Here is a 10,644-nt window from a genome sequence, read left to right as displayed (position 1 = left end):
AAAAAACATAAATATATTATCAAAAGTATGTTTGACTGGATGTTTGAAGAAGTTTTTTTAAGTATGTAAATTATTTAAATAAAATTTAGTGTAAAAATACTATGGTCTCTTTTCATTGTATGATAACCTAACGGTTCACATTGAAAATAGTTTCATAATGTTGGCTTTCCTAGGGAAATGTAATTCAATTTCTTACCAGAAGATAAAATTGGCATTACAGTTGTGTCAGAAAGGGTTGTCATTTCTTGCCCAACCAGTGGTGAACTTTCTCCTCCATCAAACATTCCAAAAACATTCACTTTATAGGTGGTACCTGCCCTGAAATGTTAAAGCAGATAGTCTGTATGGACCGTTGGCTAAAGTGCTACCATATTTTGCTGTGTTAAAGACATTCATCATGACTTACAAACTTTCACTCAGAGGAATTATAATGTACAACACTGTAAGAGAAGGAAAATAATACCTATCCCATTCTAGCTTATGCTTACCGTGTGAGGTATCAAGGGAATCTAGACAGCAATCATTCCAGAGAGAATTCGGGAGTCACAGCACCCGTTGCCGTCTTGCCTTTCTACCAGATGCAGAGTCCCTGCCATGCCACTCAGCATGTCAGAGAAAGATCAGGCTCTTTGCTCTTACTGCTTCTAAGCAATGGGCTTTAAGAAAATGATTGAAATGCTATGCCTTGCAAGGTAACACAAGGCACCTACCACAATGCCTGACACACAGTAAGCTTAATAAATTTCATTTTTTCTACTCTGGCAAAAGTAAATAGCACACAAGCATTTCTATAGATTTCAATACTGTTGAATGAATGGTTGAAAAAACAAACTTTCCAGAAGGCAACACACACTAATCCATTCTTTTTACTGTAATGAATGTAGGGTGCTATTCAGACTCAAACTTCCTTGTTTTTCACTACAGAGCCTGAAGCTAGACTTTTAATCAGCCCAGCCCTAACCTCTCCTGCCAACTGGCACCAGGTACAAAATGGGGTTCTTGTGCCTTCTCTCTCCTGTGTGTCACACTGCAGGGGAATTCACACTGGAGCTCTCATCATGAGTCACCTGAGCCCTTCCAGAAGGCACAAGAACCCCATTTCCATCCGGCTGGAATTTTGGTGAAATTGTGTAATATGAATGGTGATTTTTAAAAAGCAGATTGTTATTTTAAAAATGCCACTCCTGATTACTTAGTGACAAAAATCATTAAAACATTACAAAAAATTCTGTGCAGGCCTAAATTCTGTTGCTACCCTCTGAATCCTAATCTCAACTCTAGCAGCACCAAGCATAAGAAAGAAGCTTCAGCTGATTTTAAATACCCTGCTGGCAAACAGATATATAAGTGATTATTTGTGTAAGACCTACTAATTTACATAAGTTATTCAGTCTTTTAACATAAATGTAGTTAATTCCTACCTAAGTTCCTCCAAAACAACTGTGTTGTCATACGGTCCCACCACTAACTCCCCCAGTCTTCCATCATCCTCTGTAGGGTGAAATGTGACTTTATAACCTTTCACTTCCCCCGGGGCAGGTTCCCACGTCACTCGAAAGCTTGACATGGTTGGGTCAGATGTTTTGAGGTTTCTGGGTGACTTAAATCGAGAAGCTGTAAAGACAAAAAGATTTTTAAAATATTATCCATGAGACTAGGATTTGGGGGTTTTAATTAGCCCCTACAAAAAGATATAAAAAAGGTTAAGTTTGGTAGCACAAGATATCATGTCCAATAAAAGTCCTGATGACAGGGTGCTACCAAAGTAGAAGTGTAAATAATTCTCACAATTCAGATTAGATTAGTATTAGAACATTAATATGTAGAATCATTTTACCAAGAACTAGATTGGTAAAAATAATATGCTAATTAGCTATTTATCTAATAATTGTAATTTAACTTATTACAGAGTCAATTTTAAACATTTACAAATGAAGTAGATATATTCATGTCTTCTTTTAAAACATTACCTACGTCCCCCCACCAAAAAAAGTTATTTTTTACCTGTTGTTCCTGATCCTTGCCTAAGCTTTCCTTCTCCTGTCTTGTAAATTGGGAGAACTGTGATGTTATATGTGGTCTGTGGCTGAAGTCGCTTTAATACTGTGGAAGTGACTGTGGGCGGCACTTTAGCAACCATTTGTCTCCCTCCACCACGGGGGCGATATACAACTCGGTAGTTGACGACTTTTCCCGGTGCTGGTTTCCACGTAACTCTCATTGTGCTTTCTGTTTCTTCATCCACTTTCAAGATTTTAGAATCTTGAGATACTGTAAGGTAAAAGGAAGATTAAAAGGTGTGACATGTTGAAAGAAAATATATATGTCCACCTCCTTGTTTATGAGAAAAGAAACTATCTGCGATTTTTAAAATATGTACACTGTTCTCTTGCTTAGTATTGTAATCTCTCAAAAATTCATGATGGCGTGTGAGCCTAATCTCAGTAAGATGTTTTCTCTTTATCTAGCTAATACTAGAAGATGGAAGTTCATATTGCAGGGATTTCCTATTTGCATTCTAGAGACTTTAGTAAAGAAAACATCCGTTTCCGGAAATGAGGTTTTAGAATTTTTATTATATTTCCATCTGTAAAGAATTCCTCTCATAATAATGCTGTGGGGAACACCAAAAGTCATGAAGGCAGGGTTAGAAATTTTACTTGGGCCTTTTCAGAAACAGTTGGAATCCTTGAATGACTAACCAGAGTGACTATGGTTAACACTGTTCTTTGCGATTGCCGCATACATGTAAGGCAATGAACACAAAAGAATAGGAAACTAACAAATAAAAATACCTCACAAGCTTAAAGATAAATGCTGAGTATTTTAGGAAGCATTATATGTTAATAGTATTTGCTTAATATTTAATCAATATTATCTATTAAATTATCTTTTACTAACATTTCACCACTAATAACTGACAGAAACAGGTCACCAAGCATCCACAGCCAACATCCCTTTTCTTATACATATTAGAGTTTATAAGCAGGATCATTTCATTCAGTTCAATAATCTTAGCACTCCAAAGGTCACAAGCATTTTTATAGGCAGAGATTAAGCTGAAAAAACCTTAAAATCTGCAGAGAATCTTTCCCGATTTTAAGAAAAATATTTTCTGTTCAACTGGGCAGAAACCATTTGAAATAACTACAAAACCTGAAAAAAAAAAAAAAAAGCTGGGAAAAAAAAAATTGTTTTCAGACATGGGAATCAGTCAGCACAAGATAGTGATCCCTGACAGATGAGAAACAAATTAAAGTAGGTTCATGACTGCCCCAGCTTATTGCTTGGAGACAGTTCCAGGCCCCATTACAGAAAGGGGGGATCCAGATGAAGCCTAGTGATCTCCCTTAATTGATGAGATGGTGCTGGGATTCTGGAGCATCCAAGGTGACTAGAACTTGCCGAACCAAGAACTGGAAAGGAAAGTGCCACAGAAGAAAAGCTACAAAACTATGCCAAAGGTCCCCCTTGAGTCTTCAACCCAGTGTTAATCAGTGCATATGTGTGAGAAAGTTACCCAAAATCAGGGAAAGAACCACCCAAAAGGAGCACAAAGAATAATTCCTGAAGCTCACAAAAGGTCAGAAATGCTTCCACTAGTGCAAAGAGTACACCTTGTCACTCTCTGAACAACGTGTAGAGTACTCAGGAAGTTACTGCCTCAATAATGGGGCAAAATTAGTCCTAAACAGAGCTTCAGAGCAAGCTTCGGAATGATCAAACTATTTCCAAGAAACTCAACTGTATTTCAGAACAAAGTTTAAGAATATTTATGAGTATAAAAATATCCAGCACCCAACAAAGTAAAATTCCCAATGTCTGGTAACTAATAAAAACTATGAGCCATCCCAAGGAAAAAAACTATGACCTATGCTATGGATTGAATAATTGTGTCCCTCCAAAATGTATATGCTGAAGCCTTAACTTCCAGTGTGATGGCATTTCAAGATGAGGCCTTTGGAGAGGTAATTAGGGTAAAATGAGGTCGTAAGATATTGGTGTCTTTATAAGAGAAGACACTAGAGAGAAATCTCTCTCTCTCTCTCTCTCTCTCTCTCTCTCTCTCTCTCTCTCCCTCTCTCTCTCTCCCTCTCTGCCCGTCCCTCCCTCCCTCCCTCCCTCCCTCTCCCTCTCCCACTCCATGTGCACAGACTGAGGAAAGTGAGCAAAGGTGATCTGAGGACATAGTGAGAAGGAGTAGTGAGAAGGCCATCTGCAAGCCAGGAAGAGAGCCCTCACCAAAAACCAGACCCTGCCAGAACCTTGATCTTGAACTTTCTATCTTCCAGAACTGTGAAAAACTAGCTTTCTGTTGTTTAAGCCATTTAATGTTATTTTGTTATGGCAGCCCAAGCTAACTAAGACAACACATAAGAAGAAGAAAATCCATCAATAGAAATAAATTAGAAGTGACATACATGGCAGAATTAGCAAAAAGGACATTAAAACAGTTATTGTAACTATATTCCATATGTTAATAATGGTAGAAGAAAGATTAAGCATATTAAGTAGAGATACAGAACATATAAAAAAAGACTCAAGTGAAACTTCCAGAAATAATAAATACAACATCTAGGATTAAAAAGGCACAGGATGGTATTCACGGCAGATTAGAAATTGCAGAAAAAATGATTAGTGAACTTGATGACATGATGATAGAAACTATCCAAAATGAAACACAAGAAAAAATATTGAAAAAATGAACAGAACATCAGTAAGCTGTGATAACTTTAAGCAGACTAACATATATACAACTGGAGTACCTGAAGAGAATGGGGCTATAATAAATAAAATATTTAAAGAAATAACGACCTGTATTTTTTCAAATTCTTTAAAAATTATAAACTCACAGGTCTAAGAAGCTCAAAGAGCCCCAATTACAAGAAACATGAAGAAAACTACAACAAAGCACATAAGAATGATAAAATAGGTAAAAATACCAAACAAACCAGTATGTAGTTATAAATTATGTTTCTGAGAGATGCAAAAGCATAATTTCAACCAAGAGTAAACTGGTTGCAATTTTCTATTTTAGGGTTTAAAGAAAGTAAGAGAACTCTCAGCCAAGTCAATTATTGTCTGAAAATATTAAAATTTATTCAGATTCATCCTTGATTCTCTATTACTATTCCCCATAAACTATGAAAAGAAAACATATATATATATATATATATATACACACACACACAAACAAAAAATGTAAAGACTTTACCTAGAGCTTTGAAAATATTATGGCAAAGATAGCATATAGAAGAATAATATATTTGGATTATCATTACCAATTGACACAAATTTTGAATAAGCTGATGGGTGCCTAACACTTTTCTAGAAAGGATTGAGCTAAAACATGTTTTCTGACCTCTTGTTTCCATCTTAAATTTTTACTCAGTGGAACAAGACATCTCTCTCTTATACAAAATTCTCAGACCAATTTCACACAACTCAGAATTGAGAAAATGGAAATTTAAATCTTATGCATGTTGGTCTAAAAAGAAACCTATGTTCCCAAAAGAATGGGATTCCAAACTTTAGGATATTTCCAAATTTAAATATGTTAATAACAGCCAAATACTGTATCTCATAACCTTGACATGCTCCAAAGATCTCAACTATATTTCTGCCTTTTTAAATAACTCTTCTAAATAAAGTTAAAATTAAATAAAGTACTACATACCTCATCCTAGTTTCAGTGGGAAAATGGATTTTAGGGAGAGGGATTAAAAAAAACCCTTGTTGACTTCTCATTACTAAAAATCAAGATTTTTCAGTTCATTGATATACCTACCAATGCCACATGCTATAAAATGCTTTAACACACTTTTACATTATTAGTTTTTTCATGTTTTAGTAACTCTCACAAGATACTTTCAAACACCCACTGTACCACTGCTAAACCAGCTGCCATAAATTAGAGGAGTAATAGCAACTTTCCCCTCTGCTGCCTTTCTAGCCCCAATTCATGGTTTTCATTGTATCAACAGTCTGCATACCATGTCCCTGAGTTTCAGGTGAAAGCAATCCTAAAGACATTTCCAAAATGTCTCCTTGAAAATATATATGAAACTTTAAGAACATGACCTATGGATTCTGCTGAGTTATCCACACCTCGGGATTCACCGACCACCTAAATGTCAGATCTCACTCAGATTTCTGAAAGTACTTTATAAACAGCTTTACATTCTCCAAAGAGAGCAAATTTAAGCACAACAAAAAAATGGTAGTAGAGTAAAGAAAGGCTCATGACTTCTCTCTTATTTACTTAGACATTTGAGCAGTTTTTATATACAGTCATCCCTCAGCATCCCTGGGGGATTGGTTCCAGGATACCCTTGAATACCAAAATCTGAAGATGCTCAAGTACCTTATATAAAAATGGGGTGTTATTTGCCTATACTGTAACCTAAGCACATCCTCCCATAAACTTTCAATCACCTCTAGATTACTTAGCATATATATGCTAGGTAAATAGTTGTAATACTGTATATTTATTTATATTTTTTATTGTTGCATTGGGGTTTTTTTATATATTTTCAATCCATGATTGGTTGAATCACAGACGCAGAACCCATGGATACAAAGGGCTGGCTGTACTCTAGAAAATGAATGCTTCATTCCTGCTANAAAAAAAAAAAAAAAGCTGGGAAAAAAAAAATTGTTTTCAGACATGGGAATCAGTCAGCACAAGATAGTGATCCCTGACAGATGAGAAACAAATTAAAGTAGGTTCATGACTGCCCCAGCTTATTGCTTGGAGACAGTTCCAGGCCCCATTACAGAAAGGGGGGATCCAGATGAAGCCTAGTGATCTCCCTTAATTGATGAGATGGTGCTGGGATTCTGGAGCATCCAAGGTGACTAGAACTTGCCGAACCAAGAACTGGAAAGGAAAGTGCCACAGAAGAAAAGCTACAAAACTATGCCAAAGGTCCCCCTTGAGTCTTCAACCCAGTGTTAATCAGTGCATATGTGTGAGAAAGTTACCCAAAATCAGGGAAAGAACCACCCAAAAGGAGCACAAAGAATAATTCCTGAAGCTCACAAAAGGTCAGAAATGCTTCCACTAGTGCAAAGAGTACACCTTGTCACTCTCTGAACAACGTGTAGAGTACTCAGGAAGTTACTGCCTCAATAATGGGGCAAAATTAGTCCTAAACAGAGCTTCAGAGCAAGCTTCGGAATGATCAAACTATTTCCAAGAAACTCAACTGTATTTCAGAACAAAGTTTAAGAATATTTATGAGTATAAAAATATCCAGCACCCAACAAAGTAAAATTCCCAATGTCTGGTAACTAATAAAAACTATGAGCCATCCCAAGGAAAAAAACTATGACCTATGCTATGGATTGAATAATTGTGTCCCTCCAAAATGTATATGCTGAAGCCTTAACTTCCAGTGTGATGGCATTTCAAGATGAGGCCTTTGGAGAGGTAATTAGGGTAAAATGAGGTCGTAAGATATTGGTGTCTTTATAAGAGAAGACACTAGAGAGAAATCTCTCTCTCTCTCTCTCTCTCTCTCTCTCTCTCTCTCTCCCTCTCTCTCTCTCCCTCTCTGCCCGTCCCTCCCTCCCTCCCTCCCTCCCTCTCCCTCTCCCACTCCATGTGCACAGACTGAGGAAAGTGAGCAAAGGTGATCTGAGGACATAGTGAGAAGGAGTAGTGAGAAGGCCATCTGCAAGCCAGGAAGAGAGCCCTCACCAAAAACCAGACCCTGCCAGAACCTTGATCTTGAACTTTCTATCTTCCAGAACTGTGAAAAACTAGCTTTCTGTTGTTTAAGCCATTTAATGTTATTTTGTTATGGCAGCCCAAGCTAACTAAGACAACACATAAGAAGAAGAAAATCCATCAATAGAAATAAATTAGAAGTGACATACATGGCAGAATTAGCAAAAAGGACATTAAAACAGTTATTGTAACTATATTCCATATGTTAATAATGGTAGAAGAAAGATTAAGCATATTAAGTAGAGATACAGAACATATAAAAAAAGACTCAAGTGAAACTTCCAGAAATAATAAATACAACATCTAGGATTAAAAAGGCACAGGATGGTATTCACGGCAGATTAGAAATTGCAGAAAAAATGATTAGTGAACTTGATGACATGATGATAGAAACTATCCAAAATGAAACACAAGAAAAAATATTGAAAAAATGAACAGAACATCAGTAAGCTGTGATAACTTTAAGCAGACTAACATATATACAACTGGAGTACCTGAAGAGAATGGGGCTATAATAAATAAAATATTTAAAGAAATAACGACCTGTATTTTTTCAAATTCTTTAAAAATTATAAACTCACAGGTCTAAGAAGCTCAAAGAGCCCCAATTACAAGAAACATGAAGAAAACTACAACAAAGCACATAAGAATGATAAAATAGGTAAAAATACCAAACAAACCAGTATGTAGTTATAAATTATGTTTCTGAGAGATGCAAAAGCATAATTTCAACCAAGAGTAAACTGGTTGCAATTTTCTATTTTAGGGTTTAAAGAAAGTAAGAGAACTCTCAGCCAAGTCAATTATTGTCTGAAAATATTAAAATTTATTCAGATTCATCCTTGATTCTCTATTACTATTCCCCATAAACTATGAAAAGAAAACATATATATATATATATATATATATACACACACACCTATGTTCCCAAAAGAATGGGATTCCAAACTTTAGGATATTTCCAAATTTAAATATGTTAATAACAGCCAAATACTGTATCTCATAACCTTGACATGCTCCAAAGATCTCAACTATATTTCTGCCTTTTTAAATAACTCTTCTAAATAAAGTTAAAATTAAATAAAGTACTACATACCTCATCCTAGTTTCAGTGGGAAAATGGATTTTAGGGAGAGGGATTAAAAAAAACCCTTGTTGACTTCTCATTACTAAAAATCAAGATTTTTCAGTTCATTGATATACCTACCAATGCCACATGCTATAAAATGCTTTAACACACTTTTACATTATTAGTTTTTTCATGTTTTAGTAACTCTCACAAGATACTTTCAAACACCCACTGTACCACTGCTAAACCAGCTGCCATAAATTAGAGGAGTAATAGCAACTTTCCCCTCTGCTGCCTTTCTAGCCCCAATTCATGGTTTTCATTGTATCAACAGTCTGCATACCATGTCCCTGAGTTTCAGGTGAAAGCAATCCTAAAGACATTTCCAAAATGTCTCCTTGAAAATATATATGAAACTTTAAGAACATGACCTATGGATTCTGCTGAGTTATCCACACCTCGGGATTCACCCACCACCTAAATGTCAGATCTCACTCAGATTTCTGAAAGTACTTTATAAACAGCTTTACATTCTCCAAAGAGAGCAAATTTAAGCACAACAAAAAAATGGTAGTAGAGTAAAGAAAGGCTCATGACTTCTCTCTTATTTACTTAGACATTTGAGCAGTTTTTATATACAGTCATCCCTCAGCATCCCTGGGGGATTGGTTCCAGGATACCCTTGAATACCAAAATCTGAAGATGCTCAAGTACCTTATATAAAAATGGGGTGTTATTTGCCTATACTGTAACCTAAGCACATCCTCCCATAAACTTTCAATCACCTCTAGATTACTTAGCATATATATGCTAAGTAAATAGTTGTAATACTGTATTTTTATTTATATTTTTTATTGTTGCATTGGGGTTTTTTTTATATATTTTCAATCCATGATTGGTTGAATCACAGATGCAGAACCCATGGATACAAAGGGCTGGCTGTACTCTAGAAAATGAATGCTTCATTCCTGCTAAGTCTGCTCCTATTCAAAAGAGGCCTTTATGCTCATTAACCAATCAATCAATTAGCCAAGAAATATTAAAAATTTCTTAGATGCTCATCTTCTAAAACACAAAAGTTTATTTACAGCTTCTCCTAACATACTTGTAATGCTTCATTCCTGCTAAGTCTGCTCCTATTCAAAAGAGGCCTTTATGCTCATTAACCAATTATCAATTAGCCAAGAAATATTAAAAATTTCTTAGATGCTCATCTTCTAAAACACAAAAGTTTATTTACAGCTTCTCCTAACATACTTGCTTTTGGCTAAAACACATCCCTTGTGGAGATTTTCAATCTCAAATAATTATCTAAAGGCTCAGACTTGGAAAAAGACACAGTGGAAGAGAATTTTTTTTAAAAAATTCCTCTAAATATAAATACTTTTATAATTTCTCAGCCACAAGAAGTATATCTTTACTTCTACAAATAAATTTAGCTATATGTGTTATATCTGGCCTAAGTTTACAATATAGCTTCTCTTTACAAAAAATTAATTTCCACCAGAAATCAGAGAATGAGTTTCTGCCAGTTTCTTAAACTACATCAGCCAGTATATTCTAGATGCAAGATTTCATTTACTACCATGGAAGCAATCATATTAATATCTGAGTAACACGCCTTTTCACATATTTAAATTTCCTATAAGAAGTTTGATTTTTTTTTCATCTGGTTAATTTAGACACAAATTTAAACTTAGACACATCTAACTGAGCTTGCCAGTGATAAAAAGAAAACAAATTCTTCAGACAACTCAGACCAAAAGATTTTAGTTTAAGGACAACTTGAAATCAGGATATTGGACTTAACTGAAATTGCTTATGACACTTCCCTCTCTTTCTT

At 35.4% G+C, this 10,644-nt stretch overlaps 1 protein-coding gene across 1 annotated transcript in view; it reads right to left on the bottom strand.

The window, feature by feature from the left end:
- COL12A1 (collagen, type XII, alpha 1) overlaps positions 1-10,644 on the bottom strand; it is a gene marked incomplete at its 3' end in the record, with an annotated part of 74,062 nt that overhangs the window by 24,566 nt on the left and 38,852 nt on the right. Inside the window, exons 14-16 of the mRNA XM_008574285.1 lie at positions 2,005-2,271; positions 1,422-1,614; positions 197-318 (exon numbers count right to left, since the gene is read on the bottom strand). Of these exons, the coding sequence (XP_008572507.1) occupies positions 197-318; positions 1,422-1,614; positions 2,005-2,271 (582 nt within the window). The remainder of the gene's footprint in view (positions 1-196; positions 319-1,421; positions 1,615-2,004; positions 2,272-10,644) is intronic.

This window comes from Galeopterus variegatus, unplaced genomic scaffold (assembly GCF_000696425.1).
Source record: "Galeopterus variegatus unplaced genomic scaffold, G_variegatus-3.0.2 Scaffold1027, whole genome shotgun sequence".
NCBI classification, from domain to species: Eukaryota; Metazoa; Chordata; class Mammalia; order Dermoptera; family Cynocephalidae; genus Galeopterus; species Galeopterus variegatus.
This window is presented reverse-complemented; position numbering and strand designations above follow the sequence as displayed.